Source organism: Strix aluco, chromosome 6 (assembly GCF_031877795.1).
Source record: "Strix aluco isolate bStrAlu1 chromosome 6, bStrAlu1.hap1, whole genome shotgun sequence".
Classification (NCBI taxonomy): Eukaryota; Metazoa; Chordata; class Aves; order Strigiformes; family Strigidae; genus Strix; species Strix aluco.
The window spans coordinates 2,171,693-2,196,762 of NC_133936.1; the positions used below are offsets into that span (position 1 = coordinate 2,171,693).

A 25,070-nucleotide genomic window follows, 5' to 3' on the forward strand; every position below is an offset into this window, starting at 1 on the left:
ACGGCAGCGGGACCTCTGACCCGGCCTGTCTGCCAAGGGCCCGCCAGCTTCCAAGCAGCACACCCCTCTGAGACATCAGCTGCTCCTTCCCTGAAGAGCCAGCTCGTGGCACGGTAGTTATGTGAAATTAGCCAACGAACGGTAATTAAGGATTGGCAAGAGCACTGGCTACTTCTTCTTTAGAAACTCTGAGGCAGCGGCCGGTTCTTTGTACATATTTCTACATTTGTGTCTCCCACATGGAGGCCAAATCCCCAACTGGGGTTTCTAGATACTCCCCAAAAGCAAGTTCTTCACAAAGTATGCATGATTATTTCTATTCCCACATCAGCTTCCTCTATCTCAGTGTCTATGCTACAGCATGTACCTACACAAAGATTAAGGCACCCAGCAGACCGCACTGAAGTCACACAGAGTTGAGCGGGACCTAAACTGAGCTGATCCCGGGATCTGCAAAGCACTGCGAGTAGTGGCCTGCTGGGTGACCTCTCGCCATGCTTTCCGCTGGCTGTTATGACTGAATAAAACATACTTGTGGTGTATGTGATACATCTTCTGTCATTCCTAAGCAAAACTGCCACAACTGGGTCATTGCTCAGATATTTGTGGTCAGTACCTGACGTCAATGGGAATTCTGCCACTGGGCCTCTGCGAGAGGACGGGGACACTGGTTATGATGAACTATTTGATAACATTACCATCAATATTCACGGCCACAATCCCACAAATTGCAACTAATGGGCTCCGCGCAGGCTCAGCGACCCCCACTTGCACAGCCTCTGGTAGGCAGGGCACTGAAGTCGCACACAAACACTTCCTAAAGTTGTATTTAAATATTTCCAGCTGAACCTTAAGAGACTCACAAGGTAGAATAAACATGCTTAAACAACAAAGCATGCACCCTCCTCACGAAAAACAGATTACACTTGTTGGTCAAGCAAATTATCATGACCTTAAACCCAAAGGACTCAGCTCTCTCCACAGCCTATGCTGTGAAAGTGGTTTTAAAGCAGTAAATGCCTGTATGTGGGCTGCTGCACCAGGCCCATAAAACACACATTAAGGTTTAAGATAGGGTAAGACAGAGCCGAGACAGACCCACTCGTGGATGAAGCAAATCTCTTTGGTATCACCTGGCCTGCAGCTGCGCAAGGGGTGAAGCACATCGGGGTCCCTGGGACATGGAAAGGACGAGTGAGTTTGGAAGGCCACTGCCATTCAGCTTCAGGTTGTAAATCTTCAGCCTAATCTCCGGCTTTTCTTCAGGAGTAATCCTTGTAAAGCCTCCCTACAGCATCAGGAATGGCCTTGCTGGGAGATGAAAGCCCAAACGCCGCACAGACGTTGCTGATGGTCAGAGCAGCGTGGTGAGGCATCCCGTCCCGCTCTCCCGCTTGCCCCATCCAGCTCCAGGAACAGTTTCATCGTGAAGAAGCTCAAGTTCATTGAACATAGAACAATGTGACCCACTCTGGGCACTCACCATGAATGTCCTACCAGGCACCCTCCTACCAAGGGCGCACCGAAAGCGGGGTGCAGCCCACAGGCCTACAGCTCTGCTGCGGCGTAGGCCCCTCCGGGGACACGTACGCTTCCATGCAGAAGCAACTTGGCCTTCAGGAGGAGAAGAGATGAAATGCTGCGAAAAGGCTGGCCTCTGTCAAGAAGAGCCAAACAGAAAACCAGAATCTGGCCGAGTTTCAGGAACCGACTGGCACTGTACAGATCAAAGGCAGCAGCTGCCCGCCGATATAATTTGATTTTGGAGGCGTACACTGGGCCCGATCCAGCTCCTGCTCAAAGCAAACCCAAGGAACCCTCTCCTTCACTTGCACCACAGGCTGCTTAGACACACTCATCCCTACGTTATTATCCCAAGCCATTTTTTTCCTACTCTAGTAAATGGGACAGTATTTCAGCTCAATCAACTTTTTCCAGCGCTCTCTGTACTCTCCCCTCCCCACAAAACAGTTAAGAGTCAACATAACAAAAGAAAAAAAAGTAGGTTCATCTCAACTTTGAGCTCTAAACAGTTGCATCTCTCTTGCAGCCACTTAAGAAAAAACGGAGCCCATTTAAACAAAATCATGTATCGTGGAAACCAAGGTAACACTGGTGCATACGATCGCTCAACAGCAAAAGCCAGAAGGATGATTTCTGAGCAATCTAATGTAAACTGTTCCACATGGATGAGAAAAGCTGACATAAACAACTACAAGCCATTTATGGCTGACTAATTAAATTAAGGAGCAACCCAGAGTGATACAGCCCCGGCAGAGAATTGCCGATGCTGGGACGCAAGCAGCCCTGGCTGGCTGGGATACAGCAGCTGATAGCAACAGGAAAAGCAACAACAACCTGCGGCTTTCAGTGGCTGCTCGCAGATATTTCACACTATCATCAGATGAGTCAGTGCTGGGAACATGTGTGTTTCAAGAGACAGTGAGCTGACTTTCATGAAATGATATAATTTATCCTGGAAGATTAAAGAGAGTGAAACTCTAGATGAAGCCTACAGCCTGAAGATTGGCCAAAATCCAAGATGAATGCTGAAATCAAATCCCACCACATAAAACCATATGTTGCCATTTATATTTGAATAAATTTCCAAGGTCTGTCATTTGAAAGTATGGCTGGGACTAAGAAAGGCTGATCTTTCTTTTATTAGCATTATTCTGGTGTAAGAAGCAAGATTAAATGGGTTACCACAGCTATAAAAAGTCTCTACTTAGGCTGTGAAAAAAAACTTTTTAGGTTGCATTATGCCCACGTCATTCCAGAAGAACAATATGGCTTTATGGAAAACCACCCACGAAGGATCCTTTCTCTGGAAAGGCTTTGGGTGCTAATGAAGTAAACCCATCACAGACCTATTACAAAGGTACAATACAATCCTATAAGGAAGCAAAAGGCCCCATTATGAAAAATTTAGTGACGATTATATCCATATCCACCTGGCAATGCTCTCAGGTCACATAGTTCACATCCAGACCACACAAGAGCCAAGTTCAACTACAACACTCGCGTCGCTCCTGCTCACGTGGCTGGATCACTGTAAAATGCTCCAGAAAGGCAACCTGGGCAGACAGCAAAAGACAACAAGGATATTTTGGAAAAACTGAAGATGTTTTCACGTGCATCGCTCTCCTACCTCAGTTATCTAATGCCACAAAGCACCACCTCATTTTGTTGGAGGATGAAGCTCGTAAGTAAAACCTCGCCACAAGCAAATATAGTGTGTTCCACGCGGAGATGGCAGCGAACACAGGCAGGATTTCAGGGTTTGGAGCTGCAGCTCGTTGGCCAATGGTGCAGAAGGCGCAGTGTGAGGCACGGCTGCCAGACCGCTATCTCCTCCACATCTGGAGGGGCGATGTTCCTATGCCTGAGACAAGTGCCCCGTCCAGGCACGGCAACTGCCTTGGTGCCAGTGTCCCGTCTGTCAGCAAAGGTGGGGAGAGATGACAGCTCCGAGCGAGCAACATACGGTCATAGAAAAGGTGTTTGTAAGCTCACCAACTCACCAAACACCCCGCTGCCAGGAAGCAGGTAACGCCTGGAGGTCCCCAATGCCACACAGAAAATGAAATAATTCTGGCTGCATTGACACTCAAGGTGAATACAGTCTGGCACGGCAAAGGCAGCCAGCAGTGACCTCAGGGCAGGGAAAACTATCCTCTGAAGGACCAATTTTGAAATACCTAAACCTTAGGAAAGGCTTTGCTGTACAGGACATTTTCTGTCAGTGCAAACGTTAAAATGACCATCTAACCATGTGCTGCCCAAAGGTTGTTTTAAGCTGCTCCCTCCTCCTTCATTACCCTTTTGAGGTCTGGAAGAGCAAGAAGCGGTAGCAGGATTTCACAGAAAATATGTGCTGTGTACACGAACGCAGCCCATACTGCATGCGGTGTTATAAATAGCCTGATGTATATGCAACCCAAAAATTCATGGGACCCTTTGTGAACCTTTTCTCCTGTCTGTGCTCCTTTGTCCGGCGGCACAATGCCGGCTTTCTCTCCCCCACAACAGCCCACTGTGATCAGCAGATCCCACCACTGGCAAGCAGCACTCCACAGGAACACTTTGTTTGGACTGATCATGCTGACATTTTTGCAGTTTGCTGAAGAACAAAAAAATCAGTTTTCCCATAAGTTACTGGTTAAGTAAACAGTTATTTAATCTTACTAGGTTAAAATACCTTTTCCTCCTCTACCAGCAGGGTTAAGGCACTCTCAAAATACTGCTGGAGTGCAAAAGACAACAAATGCATTTACATTTTCCAGCACTTGCAAACAGTTTCTTCTAGTACTGTGTTATCATAATGGCTCGTAAGAATAATTCAGAACTGCTGTTTTCAGTGCTGCCATTCATTATTCAAACAGAGAGATCTGATTCTGAATTAAGCATTGTCAAAATCGAGGGCTGAACAATATTGTCTCACTTCGCCGGAGTGAAAACTGATGGAGGTAAACAATGAGGTTCATTTGCCATGCCTCCGCCTTCCAGCTCGCTGCCCAGCAATTCAGATGAGCTCGGCCTCTGGAAGCTCAGCATTAATAGTCATAACTAGGCGATGCGTGAGGGGATTTAAATTCTTCTCACCTGGCAGATATTTCAGAGCAGCAAACACTTAAGTCAATTAAACTGGTGTTAAAACAAGAGGGAGCACTGGCGTACCGGACCCTGCTCCTCTCTCATCTCCTGGCCTCCAACAACTTAGGCCAGCCCTTCTCTTCCCAGCACAAGGGGAAGTTCAGATGCTGGAATAACCACCAGACAACGAGCTTCCCGGAAGTTTTCTGATTAGCTGAATTGCAATTTGGTTTTTGGCATTTCTTCTTGTCTTGGAGCAAAACAAGGTGGTTTCTTGAAAGGTATGGTTCATCTTAGGAAAAGCACCTCAATTCTGTTCTTATTTTTAAATACTAAAATTATTTCCCATACAGAGAAGCACGCAAGCATACACTCACCTTACCAAACTCAATTCTTCTGATATATGCTTGTATAATAAGCAACTTAACTGCTTCACTGGATGAGAGCCAAAGTCAGGAAGTGTTCCCTGCAGAGAGCCAGGATTATTTCTGGCTGGCTTTCTGTCTCACTACAGATCCCAGTCAATTCTTCTGCCTCGCCAGTTTGGATCCATTTTAAAACTACTATTGTGTTTGTTAAAAAAAAAAAAGAAAATTTAAAAAGAGTGGTAGAGTCCTCTGGTTTTTTCCCAGAAATATTTAGTTGTTATTGAAGTAAATTCTCCTATGTTTAAAATGGAGATTAACGAAAAGCTGCATAAGGATCCTTATACGATTGTGCTCCTTAAAATGTGAGTTCAGAGTGCTGTGAAGTATATTCAAAAACTGTCATTTTCAGATCTTCACTAAAGCTGAGAAAAATAGTCTTTGCAAAAAAACCCCAAATTTCTTTGTAACTGTTTTCATTATGCAATCACATTAGGGCTGTTGGGTTGTGATTTTTTTCAACATGTCTGTAAACTTACTGAAGCCATGTGTTTATTGGCTGCTACGCTTTCAGTAAATGAAAAACATGTAAACCATGTAAATAAAACAGCAAACTAGAAATGCCACAAAAATTTTCAATTTTGAAGCAAGGCCACAAGTAAGTCGGAAAACAGCTTTCTGCACTCATAGCCTCAACAAGCTTTAAATCTGTTGAACTAGAACTTTTGTGTTCTATTTCTGGATATTCTCACCAGATTTCATAACCTTGCTCACAGCTTGCCTGTCCGCATTATTTCTGTGCTTTAGCTCTAACAAATCCTTGTTTAGGTTTGGTGATGCTGTGATAGCCTGTGACCAAATGTGCAGCCTCAGAACTGGGGAAGGAGTTTATTTCGGGAGGTGATGCCGGGGGGGGGGGGGGTGTCTTGCCGCCTGCTTCCCAGGGATGCCCCGTGATGCTGCCTTAGCCCTGCGTGCAATGAGGCTAATTCAGGTATTTCTGGGGATATTTGGTGCACTAAAACTTTTGCCTGCAGGCTCTGTCAGTGAGGATTTCTACAACTAAAGAGAAACGAGCTGAGAGACTCTGGCTGTAAGCAACCGTTCCTCAAGAGTCAAAGGTGTATATATATATACACATATATGTATATACATAAATATGGACATATAATGGGCAAAGCATTATGTTGCTAGGTGCACACCACTGTAAGAAACTTTCTCATGAAGCAGAGCTAACCCAGAGCACAGCTCAGAGCTGCTCACGGAGCAGCGCCTGGTAACATCATTGTCAGGGTCTCCTCCATGCTTGCTTCAGGCTCCCTTCGAAGGGGCTCCAAGGAAGAGCTGGCCCCAGTTAAATAGTGCACTGGTCTGCAAGAGAATGTAGTGTATCCACGTGGTGGGTAAGAATTGGCTGGGTGGTTGCACTCAAGGAGTTGGGTCAATGGCTCCATGTCCCAGTGGAGAGTGGTGACAAGTGGCATCCTCAGGGGCCGGGGCTGGGGCCGGCGCTGTTTAACATCTTTGTTGGGGACATGGACAGTGGGATTGAGGCACCCTCAGCAAGTTCCTGGATGACACTGAGATGGGTGGTGTGGTTGATACTCTAAAGGGAAGGGATGTGCCACCCAGACGGACCTGGGCAGGCTGGAGAGGGGGGACATGCAAATCTCATGGAGTTCAACAAGGCCAAGGGCAAGGTCCTGCCCATGCGTCGGGGCAATCCCCAGCACAAATCCAGGCTGGGCGAGGAGGGGATTGAGAGCAGCCCCAAGGAGAAGGACTTGGGGGTGTTGGTGGGTGGAAAACTGACTGTGAGACAGCAACGTGCACTGGCAGCCCAGAAAGCCACCCGTGTGCTGGGCTGCACCCAGAGCAGTGTGGGCAGCAGGGTGAGGGGGGGGATTCTCCCCCTCTGCTCCGCTCTCATCAGACCCCCCTGCAGTGTTCGGTCCAGCTCTGGGGGCACCAACAGCAGAAGGACACGGACCTGCTCCAGCGGGGCCAGAGGAGGCCTCGAAGATGCTCGGGGGGCTGGAGCACCCCCCTGTGAGGACAGGCTGAGAGAGTTGGGGGGTTCAGCTGCAGAAGAGAAGGCTCCAGGGAGACCTTAGAGCGGCCTCCCAGGACTTAAAAGGGGCTACAGGAAAGGGGGGAGGGACAGGACAAGGGGTAACAGTTTTAAACTGACAGAGGGCAGATTTAGGTTAGATCTAAGGAAGAAATTCTTCCCTGTGAGGGTGGTGAGGCCCTGGCACAGGTTGCCCAGAGAAGCTGTGGCTGCCCCCTCCCTGGAAGGGTTCAAGGATACCGACACACCCAAGCTCCAGCTCAACTGATTTTGCAAATGCAAACCAGCATTTTCAGGAAACAGCAAGGGGAGTCAGCAATGAAAGAATAGTAAAAAGAAGTTTTACTGTTGGCAGTAAAAGATGACAGCTTAATTCTCTGTATACCCACACATACAATCATGCTATTAAAATGAATTAACTACTCTGAATAAGCATCAGGAAAATATATCTTGTTTTCCAACAGTGCACTCAGCCTGCTTCAATTTACATGGGGCACAAGCTCTGAGCATCTGGTCTGTGACCCTCAGAGCTCCCCCCAAGCTGTCTTGTGGCTAACTCCCCTTTCCTTTTCTTCCCCTGGCATTCTGCTGAAGTGCATTTGCTCGTCCTGCAACACAAATCCCAGGCAACTCGGATAAAACCGCATAGCCAGTTCTCACAAATCCATGGAAACAAGCACAAAGGGCCAGGAACGCTAAAGAAGCCCACTGGCAAGCGGGTAAAGGCAGGGTTGCAGCCGTGCCGAAGAGCTCACCCAGTCACGGCTGCGATATCCCCTCCAAGCAGTGCCTACCCTCAGTGCGAGGTGCTGGGAATAAGAGGTGGCTGCAAACAGAACCAGTAACAGGCCAGAAAGTGTCAAAAAAATAAGGGAATAGCCAAGTGCCCCAGCTATTCTCATGTGTTACCTGTGGCACAGAAACTCCCAACTATTTCCCATAAAGAATTCACTCAAGCATCACTCAGAAAAAGGAAGTTTTCCAGCTGCAGAGCACAGCTGGAGCAGCTTGCATAGGCAAAGGCAAAGCCCTGGTCCTGCTGAGCAGCTGCCTCCAGCACCACCCCAACCTCCTCACTTCTGCACCGGGACATCTCCAAAGCTGTTTGAGGCCTGATGACAGCCAGAGTGGCTGCAGCCAAACCAAAATGTCTGCTGGCCTTCCTGGCTAACAGAGCTTCTCATAACCAAGACCTGACCGCCCTGCAAGTACAAACTCAGCTGAGCAGCTGAGGCTTATCTCGACATAGAGGCTAGGCAGCACCTGGACTTCAAAAGCGATGAGAGTTATGAATGTAACATCTTCGAAAAGAGAAACATGGGATGGTGTAAAAATCCCCCTTGCCCAGGAACAACCAGGGACAGGGTCTTCACAGTTTAATTTGAACTTTCTTTCCTGTTTAGCCCAGATCAAGACCTCCTGAAAATGGATGAGCTGAAGTTAGGCTGGAAACAGGGTGATTCACCCAACATCTGCACTGGCCTGGACAGAACGACCAAACCCAGGAAGGTGTGTGTACATGGGGCATTTCTCTCTTGGAGAGGTGGAAGTTGCCATTCTGTCAATGCCGAATAGCTCCCAAAATGTAGAGCAGGCTGCAGAAAGCAGACACATGCACTGCGAGAGACTGACCTAAACCATCCCCTGCTTGTACTCGACATGCAAACTCCTTCAACGTTACAAAGAACGTGAAGGAGAAATACAAAGATGGATGAGAAACTAATACTGACATCTCCCTTAAAATTCCTGATTCATTCCATACAATACAGACAAGGATTTCATTGTAACCCTTCCTGCCTTTTGGCCAAATTAAAAAAAAAAAAATGAATTCAACAGCTCTGCCTCTCATTGGCCTGAAACAGGGGGTTCGCATTTCCCACCACTAGTGCGATGGCATGAAGCCTGGTCTCCTCAGCTCTAAGGAACTTTGCATAAATCACCTGCCTTTCTTTCCACCCACCCCAACCTACTCCTTCCCTCTCCTGCTCTCCATTCCCCATCAGTAACAACGTTTCTGGAGTTTCTTTTCCTGTTGAGTACTGCTTTATTCAATTCCACCTCAAGCTCCTGGTTTGTTGTGAACTTCTTGGTGGCTCTGAAACAGCCCCCTGTTTCTGTGTTGAGAAATTCAACATGATCTGAACCTTGTGGTGAAAAGCAAGCAGCAGGCAATGTCTGTAAATGCACAGAGCCCTGCAAAGAGAAACAACCTGCGCACAAGAATCACTGATTCACGTGAAGTAACTGGACAAGAATCATTTTCAAGAGACAGCTTAACAAAACAAACCGTCCTCCATTTGAACATCCTGAGCCCGGCCAGAAAAAAAATTGGCCTGTAAAATCATTTTCAAATGAAAAGTCATTTTCAAAAAGAATTCTTGAAAAGATTCACATCAACTGCGGTTTTCCAGCTCAGTCAGACGCTGAGAACCAAATTCTGTTCTCATTTACATCAGAGCAAAGCTCAAAGCCTAATGAAATATTTGATATTCACCCTGATGTAAATGACAGCAGAATTTGGTCCGAAATATCCTGTTTTCCCTACTGACTTTATTACAGGGTGAGTGTTATGCGGGAGTTCAGGTTTCTTTTGAAGTTATTTTATGGCAAGGAGATAGAGTGGCAGAGATCTAGTTCGACGAGTCTAATCTGTCCTAAATATGCACACAGTGTCTGATGAAAGAACCACAGAGAAGCTGTGGCAGCCCTGCAACACATAGTTACAGAAGCCACACAAATATTATTGAGCTTACAGCAATTTAAATTGGAAGGATACTGCTAGAAATTTAACCCTGGGTACTTTACATGTCAGCAACTCAGACATGTTTAATACGCCAGTTGAATGAGTTATAAACATGAAAACTTGAAACCATGACTGAAAACTTGCCCAGGAGGAAACTGGAAAACAACAGCACAGAGCAACAAATAAGCAGCATAATTGGATAAAGAGAAGAACAGCTAAATGCAGAATTGAGGAAGGTAAAATTCCCTCTCCTTGCACACTCGCTTCACCTGCAACTTCCACTACAGCAAACAACTTGATCAAACACAAACAGGAATGGAATAAATAAATAATGGCAGACAAACTGAATGGGTTACATAGGAATTTTTGAATGTCACCAGGAGAAAAGAGAGATGATAGAGCACCTGGAAGAAAATGAAGGAGCAAAACCTCGACTAAAGATGTCAGGAAGGTAAGAAAGCAAACGGGACTTGACACATCCCTCCCTGTGACATGTAAAGGGCCCATTTAAGGAGCCTCACAGACTGTCCCGACCAGTGGTATTTGGGCTTAGCCATCTGCCCAAGCTACCATTAATCCCTCACACCGTCCTCCCTAATGAAACATATTTCTTCTATAATGGAGTAGTAATAAGCCAGAAGAATTTAAGCCTGGAATAATAACACTGGACCTTGCATGTTTACAGTGCTTTTCCTATTTAAAGCTCTTCTCTCGTATTCACAGAATCGTCTAGGTTGGAAAAGACCTTGAAGATCCTCTAGTCCAACCACTAACCTAACATTGACAGTTCCCAACTACACCATATCCCTAAGCGCTATGTCAACCTGACTCTTCAACCCCTCCAGGGATGGGGACTCCACCACCTCCCTGGGCAGCCCATTCCAACACCCAACAACCCCTTCTGCAAAGAAATACTTCCTAATATCCAGTCTAAACCTTACCTGGCACAATTTGAGGCCATTCCCTCTTGTCCTATCGCTTGTTACTTGGTTAAAGAATTACCCAATTGTTCTTCGTAACAATCTCATCTGCATTTCTTTCTGTGATTCCTTCACTTCACAAAAGTGCAAAGACAAAGATACCGATGGCTCGCCCAAAGCTACTGATGAGTAAATGAAAGAGCCAAACTACAATTTCCAGTTCCAGCCCTGTGCCTGCATTCAAGGACTGCAGACCTTTCCCCAGGTGGAAGCAGAATGTCTGATTTCCATATTCTGACCATCCCTTCCGCTGGGACCCAGGAGCAAGGCTTTCTCCACGGTCACACAATACTTCCAACTCGACTTCCACTTCAGAGGCGGGGAAGCCTCGCCAGCAGCCGTGCCAGTCCCATTACCCCTGTCCCAGGTAGCTCTACACTGCAGCTCACGTCTCGGACAGGTCTGGTCTTGCAAAGCTGAGGTTTCTACAACAGGCTCACACTGGAGATTACTTCAAACCTTTTGCTCTAGCTCTGTGTAACAACGAGCACCTGACAAATACAGTTATTTGTCTACGACATGCAAATATTTACACTGGCTGTAAATCAGAGGTTGGTATCTCTCCACCAGAAATAATTCCCAAAGCACATAAAGTAAAAAAACCCATTATTCACAACTTGGTTTGTTGATCATCTGCATTAACCCGCTTATAGCAACAGCAGCATTAAGGAAAAACACGCACAGTCCAGTTGGGACTCATCAAGTCTAACAATTTTTGAGTTGGTAAGTCTAGATTCATTTTTTCTTTAATAATAAATCCACACATATATCCAATATTCAAAATAAACTCGAACAGCAGCTTTCTAGGACTTGATTCTCACAGTAGTGCTTCTGAACCTTCAGACAACGTTCTCAAGTCCCATTAACCACTGTACACACACATGGGATATGCTTGAACATAAACACCCATGAACGATACCGCTTTGCCACACTTGAGCCTACTGGAATACCTGTATTAATTTCAGCAGTTGATGTTTCATCACAGACACTTGATTTTGTAATTTCTTCGCAAATAAAATTTCTCCTGATAGTAAACCCAGCAGTTCAAGGGCTTGTGTAAATGGCTCTGAAAATGGGAGATCTAATACACCATTCCTGGTTGTTTTATCTAAGAACATACAAAAGTGTTCAGAGACAGAAGAGCTGGAGTAAAGCTCTCAAGATCTCCATTAGTTTTCCACTTCAGGGACATAGCTCGACTGATCAAAAGGAAAAGGAAGCAATTTTCAGTGTGGATTCATCTTGTTGGGATTATGGCTCTTTCAAAGAGAAGTGTGCAAAATGATGGCATCAACATCACTCTCAGATTCTTTGCAGCTCAAAGTGATTTATGGAAAATCCACAGTTTATGGAAAACCCTTACTCTAGGAAATTTAGCTGAATGAGGAAGCTCTAGCCAATGCCACGTAAGAGAACTACTGACATGCGCATCAAATTCTAATGAACAGAGTAACGTACCTCCTTAAAGTTATCAAACGCAGATAAAATGATTTCATGCCCTCCTCTGACGAGGCAAACAGCTGCTAAAAGTTCTAAGACAAGCGCCTTTGTCCTGTGAAGAAAAGAAACCGTGACAGTCAGTGACCACCATGTGATGAACCACTTTTCTTTCGACCTGTTTGCAAAAGCAACGCAGAGACACTGGGAGACCCAGTTTGCGTCCCGGGTATTTTTAATCTCTTGAAACTAGTGAACCTGCAAGATGCATGATGCTGAGCACCATCTGATCCAGGGAATTTTGCCTCTCCCAGGATCATGCAGTTTTCCCCCCATTTTAATGCTTCTCAAAACATGCAAAAATTTAAATCATGGATTATACTGGTGGAAATTCAAGCAAACCAAAGGCAATTGCATAACTCTGGTAAAGGCAAACCACGTCAGCCTTCGACAGCTTGTACTCCCAGTGAGTTCACCTGCACAGACCCAGAGAGGAGGCAGTTTTACTCAAGCCCAGATCACCACACATCAGCCGTTAGTCAGCCGCCTTCACCACAACGCAGCCCATCTCCTCTGAGCCCAGTTTTTAATGAACGTGCTTGTAATTCAAATCTGTATTTTTCCTGATACAAATCTGAATTATTTTCTATGATGATTTGTATTATTCATAGCCACCAAAAAAAAAAAAAAAAGACGTGTTTCGCTGAAGTATAGGATGCCTTAGCACGTCTTTCCCCTCTTGAATCAGAAATCTGGGCAACTGATTGACAGCAGTGCTAACACAGGCATATTAATGAGAGAAGACAAGAGATTACGGAGAGGAAAAGCATGCAGCAGACTCAGTGTAACTCTAATGTAAATAATCCCCAGTACTTTCTTACAGGGTTCACATAAGGCAAAAGCACCAACAGGACTTTATGGCCAGATGAGCTCTGAGCAGATAGTAAAATCATGCAAACACATATGAAATTAGTCTCATGCTAAAGCACTGACTCAAACCAGATGTTACAGAAAAAGAAATACCTTTTGGCTTTCAAAGGGTCAAGGCTATCTTTGGAAACCAGATAAAATGTTCACTTTCCTAGGAAATTTTAAATGTATCATTTTCAATTCTTACTCATCAATTTCTTTCCCTGCCACAAGAAGAAAGTCCAAGTTCTCTCAGACAGGATCAAGGGGTTCTTACTACAGATGTTCAGGAATCTCCACTCCAAGGGCAGGCCACGAGCCGTGTGCGGGGTGAGGGGGGGGCGATCTCTGTCAGTGGAGAGCCTGGGGGGCTGCCCGGGTCTCCGAAGCTGGCCGGAGCGCTCCCCCACCAGCTGTCCACCCCTCTGGGGTGGCACAGGGAGAGGACACGTATGGCTGTGTTGGTGGCAGCCGTATGGGCACAGCCAGAGATGACAGAGCCCCCACGTCTCTCCTCTGGGGCCGGGATTAGCTCTGTGGCATCGCTCAGACCTCCTGCTTCCCTTTTTGCACCTCAGCCAACCCTAGGCACTCAAACCTCCCATTTCTTCAAAAAGCATGACGGGGATAAAACAAATGAGGTTTTGAACAGCACTAATGTGAAGTTTTGTCCTCAGATTATTTTAGCCACGTTTGAAAGCTTTTTTTTTTTCCTAAATAAACAGAAATCTAAATAACCTACTTCCTTCAAAAATGAAAACTTGGGCTCTCTCTTGATCACCCAGTCTCGAGGGACAGGACACCAAAAATGATAAAAACAATAAACTTCCTACATCCTTCCCATCTATCCTGTGTCCAAGCTCGCTGACTTAGGGCTAAATAAAAGAGAGGAAGGAAGCACCTACTTCCATCAGGGCAAGATTTCAAGCAGTGCACTGTAAGGCAAGCGGACAGCCTAAGCAAAGGTTGTATAGACACATATATAGTGCTGTGTAGTTTAGTCTCATCCCCTGGTTTTACCTTGCTTTGCAAATATCAGTATCTCAGATTTGGTTTCGTTAAGACATGCAAGAGGTCGGCAGCTCCAGGCTCTGGTGGAGGAGGCTGCCAGGGTCACGAGGGTGTGTGGGGAGAGGAGGGGACACAGTCTCACAGCCCTCAGTTCCACTGCTCGTTTACAAAACTGTTACCGTGGCACAGAACAAGAATTAAACCCTCATCCGAAGAAATTCAAATCTAAGGATCTTTCAGACAAAATTCTGTAAAGAAGATTTTCCTGCTCTTCAGGAAAATCCCACGCTAAGCTGCTCATTATCAGCAGGGTCTTCTTTGCACTGCAATAGAGCTGGAGTGCTTAAGCAGCAAATTTTCAGCTGAAGAGTCAGTAGCTCCTGAAACCAAAGGAACTAGATGGCAATTGCTCATCTATTTGCACCGTAATACAGATTTAATCCGATTCAGAATGAAGTCTGATTTTTGCTACAGGTTTGTGCATAAACATACCCCTGGAATTCCCTTTCCAAGTACTCTTTAACTTACCTACTTATTAAACTCTCTAAAAGCAAGTGCAGCCTACCTGGGATTCTTGTTGTTCAAACTTAGTGCAATTTCGTTAACGGCATGTGGATGTGACATGACCATATTGAATCCATACTGAAAAGAGAAGGGGAAAATATTATTTCAGTTTTGCGACTGAAATTTTTCTTTTTAAAATCCAACAAATTACATATCTTGTGTACAGATCTGGTGGCAGTCTTGCGCAACGCTGTAAGTCAAACAAAACATCGTCGAGTTTACCAAGTCAGGCAGGACATTTCCATCTACCACCGTGCCCAAAAACTTCTCTGCCACTAACAGTGGTGAAAGAAATTGGTTTGGCCATGTCAGCCAACAAAACGGGGTCCAAGAGCTGCTCCAACACTACTGCCAACCCCTCTGCTCATCCTTTCCTCCCTCCAACCCCTTTTTCATTCTGACAGCCAACTGCATCATTTACTCTCTAAAGAGAAATTGCAGTTCAGCTGCCAAAATGACTTGTTTTCCAGCACGCATGATGCCACAGAGCGACTGCATCATGCAGATATCGCATGAGTACTGCTGGCTTTGCTCTCCAAAAATGAAAAAAGTACTACTTTGGAAAACTCTGTATTGGTTATTAGCACAAGATCATTGTTTGCATCCTTCCCATCAGCTGTAAGACACGCTGTAAATCCCAGGGAGCTGCTATCCCTAAGGGCAGAGTTCACATATGCAGCCGTGTCAGAAATACCTCGTATGACCATACAACTTGTAATAAAGGTATCCACCACAGCCTTTCTTTGAAGCATATAACTTCTAGCTGTTACTGTTTTAGCAAAAAATTCCAAGTGTCTGAAGCTACCTGGGCAAGCCACATGATCACAGCATCCCACTGAAGATAAAAGAAAGTTGTGAAAATAAGATTAGCTTTGGTCTAGTTTATTCTTTGACTTGCAGTTATTGAAATTGCCTTGCCAGAAGCACGTAACAAGAGCAAAAACTTGGGTTTTCCATCAGCGTACAGCTCTTCTGAAAAATTCTCGTATTTCCTAAGTGTTGGCACTAAATTCTGAGACAAATAACTTCAGTTGTGTAGCTGCTTGTCCCATCAGTTAGTGCAAACTGAGCCCATGGCTGCAAACAGGAGTCAGCCCAACACGCACACGCTCTTATCGATGTGTGTCTTGAGATCTGTAGTAAATCATCTGCACAGGTACACAAGGACTAGGTTACATTGCTTCCCAGCTACACTGCCTAAAAACGAGTAAGAATTTAAACCTTTGCATCAGTTTTACCTGAACAATTCACCACTAACTTTTTCCTCCCCTGTCCCAACAACAAGAGAGTTATGTTGTATAAAAGAACAAAAAGGGAAATACCTGGTAATTCATTATGGCCCGTAAACACATGATGCAGACGTGAACATCATCTTTTTTACTCACTAATCTGGAATTTTTTAATGTTCTTCGGCTTGGCAAGGTGTTATACCTGCAAACAAAAACAGCCCTTGTCAATCACAAGACTATTTTTAGGTGGTAAGAGTTAAGGAATGGGTGAAAATGCAGACACCTTTCAGTTCTGCAGCAACCATCAGACAATAAACATGCAAATAAAGCAGAAGAAAGGCCAGGGGCTGTTTCCACTGGCAGCTTAGGAAGCTCCAGGGGCAGGGCTCCTCGCCTGCCTGCCTGCTGGCCACCGCTGCCCAGCCCAGGGCCAGCACAAGCCACGAGCTGCCGGTCCCAGCCCTTCCACCCAGCACGGCAGCACGGCCCATCCAAAACCAGGGAACTCCACCTTGGGGAAAGAACGATTCACCCTCAAGCAGTGGCATGCTGGATTTTCTTTTTTCCCTGCACTTTACTTTGCCCAAGCAATGGCACAGACTTTTAATGGAACCGAACATTCGTAGGCATCAGCAAATGTATTAATTCCCACTGCATTTCATGTAAGAATGGTGCCTCTCTTCTATTCTGCAGCTGAGCTTTCTGAAAGCCCTCCAAATTATTTGAGGAAAATACAGCCCTTAGGAACTTTCCTCAGAAAAGAGGCATTAACTGTTTTAATTGTAACCCCTAACTGGTAAATCAACATGGAATTCAATTAAATAAGTACAAGGAATAAACACAAAGGGAAATCTTTAAATCTGTTATTTCTATGGCACAGTAAATGAAAACCACATTTCAGCTCTTCCTGAGATACTGCTTATTTTCTTTAAGAAAAAACATGCTTCGTGAGCTGAGCACAGGAAATTGGAGCCAAGGAGATAGGCCGCCATACAAAATACATGTATGTTCTTACATGTGTGAAACTGGGTAAGCAATGAGAAGATTATTACGGTCAAGAAACTCTTTTGCCAGTGATTCACTAACTGCTACAACGGGCCGATGGTGTCTGTGGTGAACCCTGAGACCAGCACATTGCAGGACAAACCCCATCCAAACTAGGGGGGTCTGCAGGACCCCCCGGGCTGTGCCAGGGACACGGAGGAGCAGCCCCAGCTGGCGGCACTGCGGGCAACGCCGACAGCGAAGGTGAAGGGTGGTGTTTGGGGTTAGAAAAACACATTATTTATCCTGCTCCCCAAAATTTACAGTGTAAAAACAGCCCAGAGAGAAGGTTCAGGCAGGTTCTTGATTGGCTGCAGCACACCCAGAGGTTTGCTCCTGATTTACACCTATGCAGGTGAGAGCAGAGACCAGAAGGGCATCGGCTCGGAGCCTAATGAAACCTCTAGGCAGGCACAGTAATCCTGCTTTTCCAACTATCACACTTGGGCCTGAAAATGGAGGAAGAAAGTATAAGAATCTGCTGAGAGGAAGACAGAAAGAAAAATAACACGATGCACATGCAGTGATGTGCAAATTCTGACATTTGTTACGCAAAGAGCAACTCCGCCAGGGGAGGAAATAAATTCATAGATGAAGCTTCGCTGCTGGAGTAAATGCAACCTCCGGTTAAATGAAGGCTTCTTCAGACAAGTGCAGCTGGCCTCACGCTCGCCAGTGCCACCTCTGCAGCCTGGAGAACATACAAGGGAAGGCTCTTCTTCTCTTTGATTCGGGAAAACAACTGCAGTGGGGGAACATTTTGGGGTTACAGCATCCTTAGCTCTGCCTCCAGCCCTTAAATTAAATGGATCAGTGCTGGTACCCAGAAGGGCAACGAAGCTGGTGCAGGGTCTGGAGCACAGGTCTGATGGGGAGCGGCTGAGGGAACTGGGGGGGTTTAGTCTGGAGAAGAGGAGGCTGAGGGGAGACCTCATCGCCCTCTACAACTCCCTGACAGGAGGGTGCAGAGAGGGGGGATGAGTCTCTTGAGCCAAGGAACAAGCGCCAGGACAAGAGGGAATGGCCTCAAGCTGCACCAGGGCAGGGTCAGACTGGCTCTTAGGAAGTATTTCTTTGCAGAAGGGGTTGTTGGGTGTTGGAATGGGCTGCCCAGGGCAGGGGGGGAGTCCCCAGCCCTGGAGGGGTTGAAGAGTCGGGTTGACCCAGTGCTGAGGGATCTGGTGGAGTTGGGAACAGTCAGCGTGAGGTTCATGGTTGGACTGGATGAGCTTCAAGGGCTTTTCTAATCTCGATGACTCTGTGATTCTGTGAAGCACAACTGCAAATGCTCACTGAGGCAGAGTGAGAGGGTGAGCTGGAGAACGGGAGAGCTTCCAGGGGATATGCAGACCTTTTCCATCTGAGAACCATCTTGACACTCCAAGAAAGTATGAGTGGCATGGAGAGAGTCAATAGGGAATGATCTGTCATTATTTCTCCTAACACGGGAAGTATGTGGCATCCCGTATAATTAGCAGGTGACAGGATCAAAGCAAACCTGGCAATTTTTGAGGCACTCCTCCACACAGTGCTCTGGAGAGCGGGAGCTCTTCAGCACGGCTGCTGCGGAGCCAAGAGCCTGGCACGGGCTCCAAAAGCACTTACACCAGTTCATTGAGGAAAAAATCCATCAAGAACTATTAAACACAAGATGCAATCCTTAGATCAGGATGTCTGAATCTACAGACTGCTGGAAGCAGGAGCACGTACCAGGAGAAACATCACTGGGTATCTGCCTTGCTCGTATGGAGCAAGTGCTCTAAGCACCTCCTGCCCTGGACAGCATCAGAGAGGGCATTAGACACGGCTGTGGTGTTACCACACTTCGCTCTTTTCCTCTTTCTTTCCTCTGCATATTTTGAGTGCGTTTGGGGGGTTGCCCTACTTATTGCTGATGCTACTGTGCAGTTACTTGTGTAACCCATGCTACTCATTTTGTTTAAAGAAGAGATGTAGCTTTTAAAATCAGTGATTAACATTATTATTATTAATAGTAAATATTAATAATAAATATATGAACAAATAATAACAGACTAGTGTTATTCTGACTCACTAGCTCACTCCCTGACACAGAGACCATACTTGCAAACTTTCTCACTTTAAACGTACAAAACAAAGTAAATGAGGTAGCTGGCACGAGGGTCTGGGGGTACGGTGTGAGTCTGGGGGCAGGGTGTGCCGGGCAGTGACCACAACTCAGCAGCACCCTTGCTGTGTGGCTGCGGGAGCCTTCCCTGCACCGCAGCTCCGGTAGGCGCGGGAGGAGAGCGGAACACGCGGCGAGCTCTGGAGAAAACTACCCTGCCCGCACAGAGCCGGTGACTTGCAGGCTTCGGCAATTATTTCCCTTTGCTTTCATTTTCCAGGAGCACTGAGATGAAAGAAACCCCAAAATTCAAAGCAGAATTCAGTCAAACTGCTTTTCCCCCCCCCCCCCCATATATATGAATGCATAAATCAGCTCACGGCACTGCAGACGGAATTCAGGTTTGCGAGAAACATGACCTAGTTTTCCTGAGAACAGCGAGCGGTTAAAGCACGGCAGCTGGGTTTTGGGGACCGGACCCCGAGGAGGGGCACATTCATCTTCCAAACCTCCCTTCCTGGGACAAAAGAGAAGCAGTGCAACCTCTAACTGGGAGCCCTACATCAAGTCTGAACTGGGAGGTGTGGAAGCGCTGCCAGTGTTGGCTGGAGAACGTGTAACCACACGGCACTAGCGTATTTCCATATGTATTTCACTAAATATGAAAAACACTGCAATAAAAAGATGTAAAAGTCATTTCTAGTCATACAGAGATCATTCCTTCAATGATTTATCTCAGTTTTAAACTACTTAAGGCTGCATACATTATTTTCCTTTAAATTTTAAATAAGCAGCGTAATTAATCTTTATCATGCCACTGATAGAAGAAAAAAAATCTTCCTCAGTGCCTGGTGTATCAACTCCTTAAGTATCAGAATGTCTTTAAACATCTGACAGAGTTTTGTCAGCCGCAACAAATGGGAGCGAGTCTCCTTAAACTAAGAAAAGATGACCATAAAGCCAGAATTTGGCATTTCCAACTGCTTGGGGAGCGAGGAGAAACAGAATTGGGAAGCACGGATACTCTGCAACACAGCAGGACGCTGGAGCACGCTGGGTCCGATCTCCCTGGGAACTCACCCTGGGTGGAGCCTTCCTGGGCTGAGATGTTCCCCTCTACACCTCTCACTACCCGCTGGGCTTTCCTAACCAAAACTGCAGAGCAACGCAGGCACCCAAAGGAAGGTTGGAGGTGAAGACAACATTCTGAAGAAGTGAAGAAGCCCCCCCAAAACCCAACAGGGGCTGCGGATGTCCCATCCAGCCACAGCCAGGCAAACGGCTGTTTTGCAGCCTGGAGATGTTCGCTAAGAGGATTCTCCTGACCAGTTAAGCAGGCAAAACCCGAGGTAGCTGTCATGTTTTCCTTCCCAAAACCCATAATGACCCCCACAGCTCCGGCCCCTGGCTGCACACCCTGCTCTGTGTTCTCCCCGCCGCAGTCCTCCCGCCTTCCCCCCACCGTCCCGCACGTCCCTGGCTGGGGGTGGGTTATTCAGCGATCAGAGAAACTCAGAGCCCACACCCTCCCGCTCGCAGAGCTTCCACCCCTCCTAGTTTACAATTAGGCTGAGAAACGGGCACAGAATATGCAATCGAGAGCTGCAGTGCAGAGAAAATATCTCTAGCACAGATGGGATTCTGCCCTAGATTTAGATCGCTTCCCTTCAACAGATGCAAATTTCTTCACAGAGACATGAATGCCAAGAATTAATGAGGATTTTTTATACAGAAACTCTTTTACGACAACTCTACACACTGGAACTAAGGCTCAAGATGCTTCCTCTGTATTAGTGGCAATTGCAACGACCCCTGATGTTATTTGTTTCCTTCCTAAAGGCAGGGCAGTAGCTCTAACACCTCCCTTTACGCGACGTGAGCCAAGCCAGGGCGGATGATCTTCTTTTGCTTTTATTTCATTTCTTGTTACTAAACATTAGGCTGATCCGAGCATCTGGATGAATCGTTGGTTTTGATTTCCTGTCTGCTGCAGGTCAAAGATTATGTCACCAAGAGTATATTTATCCTGGTAATTAAATTCAGATGGTTCCTCTTTTATTTCCTCTGCCCCTCCTTTAAAGAAGAACTATAAAAACTTACTTCTGAAAAAAGCAGAAACAGAAAGCCTGACCATGTGCAAGCTCCTGCAGCGTGTAATGCTTTCCTCCTGCCAGCCACCAGCGGTGGGTATGGGATGTCACACGTGGGGAGGGAGCTGCTCCACAGCTTCGTGCCTGTGCTGCTGGAGGTAGGGGGAAGTAGGCAGGATCCGGCCTCTCCACAGCCGGGGCGCTGCACCCGTGTGGGAAAACCAACAGCCGTTAAAACCAAGGCTAAACCTCTGCTGAAAACAGGCAGTACGGTTTAAGGTTCTTTTTCTCGCCTAGATCTAACAGAAGTACGTTTCTGATCAAGAATAACTCATTCATCATTTTTATTCAATTTGTTAACACTTCAGTTAATTTGGTGCTTGTAAAGGCACTGCCATGGTGTCTCTGGAGCCCAGGCTGCGCTTCTACCCACCAGTCGCCCACAGAGAGGTGAAAAGGACCATTCAGCCCAGTCAGCCTGAAGAAATGAGTTTTGCTAAACTACTCCTGCCTCCACGTCCACGTGATTTCGTTAACACGATCAGCCAGAACTGCTAAAAATGTCCAGTGTGTCCCGGACTCATCCAGCACTTTGTACAACCAAGACCTAAAAAACACAACACGCGAGGGCGTCAACAGCTCACGCTGACACTGAAGACCCGCAGATGGATAACAAAAACACCTACACACCAATTTGGGATACTGAAAGTAAGTAAAAGCCCTTTCCACCATGGTGAGTAAGCATAAATCTCAAGACAAACTCCTGCCATCTCCACCATCTGCAATGGGAGGACTTTCATGCTTAAAACGAGGACATGTGCCCAGTCCAGAGGTGCACAGTTCTAATGTGCCGCGTTAATAACGAATACAAATTACAGCTGGTTTCTCCAATCATTTGTATCTTGTCATCTGCTAAAGAACACCATGCCCCCATTTGTCTCCACTGGCCCCCTCAGAGTAGGAGCAAGGAGAGCTGGGGACAGCCCTCACCACCCCACCGGCAGCTTGCCCAGCTCTGCGTGGGCTGGGACTGCTGGTTTTCATTGGGGTTTGGGGGAGTTTGGATCACATTTCTGCAATTTTGTCGTTGGAGGTTTGGAAGAGGTGGTGTTTGTATTATGAATGTCCTTCTGACAGCAGAGACGGACTTTGGAAGAGGAAGGTTTTGGCGCTTCCAACTAACTTTGAGTTTCTCTGATCTCTTAGAGCAAGCTCCAAGCTGAGTCTGCTGGACGTGGGGACCCTGAACTTGCACCCATCTGCAGGAGACGAGGCCCAGAGAGGGAAGGACCACGAGCTTGTGCTCAGTGGTGGCCCCTTAAGCATTAAAACCAGTGAGGTGCAAGCAGCTCCTCCACTTGTGCAAGGGAAGGCAGAGCAGGCAGCCGTGCTGCCCGAAAATGTCTCATTTTGCCCCCTTCAAAGAGGGGCAACAAAGCTGGTTTGTGCCACAAATGTGAAGAAAATAGATGACTTTGAGCCTGCTGGTTTTGTCTTCATCTAACAGAATCTGGGAAGATTATTAATGCGTAAAGCTGAGGAGATAGTTGTTGCTTAAAAAAGGTGATAAAATAAATTGAAACAGCTGGTTTTGGCCTCCCCCTGTCCTTCCAGGCCACGCACGGCCTACAGACGTGACTGCACACTGAAGAGGAGCTCGGCTCTGGCACGCCGTGTGCATCCCACAGAACTTCCAGCAAGGCACAGAGCGTGTTTCTTCCCCTCTGTATGCAAACACAGACGGTTATTGCAGGGGATTCTCCCCCGGTTCGACCAGGACCGTTACCTACAAACACCCCACACCACCACCAAGCAGGCTACATGAAACTACCGGGTGCAATCAAAGCCCATTGATGGATTAAGATACGTTTGCCTGCATCTCTCTCTCATTATGGACTCCTCAGATTTTCGAGAAAGAAATGAAGTTTCTCAGTTCAATCCACATAAAAACTGAAGTATTTGACTCAGAAGAAAGGGAATTTCTAATGGGCTGGGACATTACAAAGTCTGCATTAATATTTATCTGACAGGAGAGTACGACTCTCATGTGAAAGTAATGCTCTTTCTCCCCAGAAAAGCAGCAATAAATCCCCAAAGGTTCATCCCCGTTTTTATCCTTCTGCCCTCATTTTGGTGTTTGCTTCCCAAACCCCTGTGCCTCCTCTTAAAAAAAAAAAACAACCCTCAGTTGCCAAGGAAACCCAGTGAGCAGGGAATTGGCAGGGTTTAGCACTACTAAAAAGAGCTACGGGAAGCCAGTTAAAGTCACAATTAGGAACGGGTAGCCTCAGCCACGCAAGAGAGCAGACAGAAAGCCTCCATGCCCACGTCACCGCCAGGCGAGCTCACACCGCAGCGAGCTTGCCCTGCCTGGTTGCTCACTGCGATGGAGCTGCACTGTTTGCGAGCATGCAAGGGTTATACCCCTTCCAGTAAGTCCCTAGTGTTGCTTTGTGCTTATCTCCTCTTCCTTTTACTCTAATTAAACATGTACAGCACACATCAGCTGGGACCATACAGGGTGCTGAGGGCCATGGCAGGTTTGCTGCTGTGAACCCTGAGGACAGGCAGGAGAGCTGGTGCCATGACACTGCCATACAGGCACCAAAAATGAGAAAAAACGGTGTTAAAGCGGGCACGAAACACTGTCTCCCCAAAACGTCTTGCTGTTTTAATAAAAAGGAATGCAGGCCAAACCTGTTCTCATTTTTCAGACTGCTAGGGCATTGCGGGGATGAGTCCAGCTCCTGAAATTTAAATTACCCTGTTAAGTTTGTCAACCTTCTCCTTTTCCATCCACTTCTCCTTTTCTCTCCGTTCGAATGCTTTTCATAACAAAGAGAGAAGAGGAGCTTCCACACAGCAGAACCCATGGCCTGGGTCTCTGCATGTCCCAGACCCATCGATAGGGCAGAAACCTCCTGGTTTTGACCAGAAACGCCATCCTGCACACCCACCGCATGTGATGAGCACCTAGCTTGTCCTCAGGAAAAGATTCTGGTTTAGTGAACTAGTATTTTCTAATTATACAAAAAACCCTTCTTAAAAACTTCCCAGCTACTTTTATTTAATACACACAGTCCCCAGCTATTGAAAAAATACACATTTTAAAACAATTTATATTTTTTTTTTATGAAACACAAACCAAAGATGCTAATTCCACATAAAGGTTGGACAGTTTCTGCCCAAGCTGCCCCTGTACAGAGATGGATCTGCAGGCAGAAGGGGGGCACTTGGCTGAAAAATACTGTACTAGGTTGCATTTCTGTGCCAGTTTTGGATATGAGAGAAGTCTCTCTTTGTAATAAAATTGATGATAATAAATCACCAATTGCAATGAAAATGATGAAATAACACGGACAAAGACTAAGGGCTCTATCTTTTAGGTGTGAAACTAATAATACTATTTGCAGTATGATAAAGAAAACCAGTATCTTGTTTCAAAGTAAACCACGTTTTACTTTCTTTTAGAAAATCCCACTCTACGGAAGCGAACTACACTTTGAAGTTATAATGTGATAACCACACATTTTGGAGAGTGAAAACTCCCGCTGATGCTCAGGCGACCGCTCTCCCAGGATGCGTGATTACCAGATTATAGGGCATGGGGAGCAGCGCTAGCCACGTGGCTCCCATGCCTGCACAGCCCGGCCGGCGGGCAACCTTGCACCTGGGACTTACGAGATTTTCCGGCTCGAAGCCTCATCAGCAGAGCGCAAAGTGAAGCCGCTCCAGAGGCAGTTGGCTGAAAAGCAGCTCTGGCAGCATTTGAACTGAAGTTGTTCAGGCAGAGAAACCAATCTGATGGTATGTGAAAGGAGGATGAGAGCAGAGGAAGGAAGGATGCGAGAGAGAGAATCGGAGAAGAGTGAAAGAGGGAGGGGAATGAAGGATGCAGGGAAGGAGATGTTGAAACGGAAAACCAAAAAGGTAAGGAATAAAGGG

At 46.4% G+C, this 25,070-nt stretch overlaps 1 protein-coding gene across 13 annotated transcripts in view; it reads right to left on the minus strand.

The window, feature by feature from the left end:
- Positions 1-25,070, minus strand: part of FMNL2 (formin like 2) — a 148,563-nt gene that overhangs the window by 26,920 nt on the left and 96,573 nt on the right. For 7 of the 13 annotated variants that reach the window (XM_074828456.1, XM_074828455.1, XM_074828458.1 and 4 more), the window contains exons 7-10: positions 24,807-24,926; positions 15,999-16,107; positions 14,678-14,754; positions 12,214-12,307 (exon numbers count right to left, since the gene is read on the minus strand). In XM_074828456.1, coding sequence (XP_074684557.1) covers positions 12,214-12,307; positions 14,678-14,754; positions 15,999-16,107; positions 24,807-24,926 — 400 coding nt within the window. The remainder of the gene's footprint in view (positions 1-12,213; positions 12,308-14,677; positions 14,755-15,998; positions 16,108-24,806; positions 24,927-25,070) is intronic. The other 6 variants (XM_074828463.1, XM_074828462.1, XM_074828461.1 and 3 more) reach the window with 1 other exon arrangement.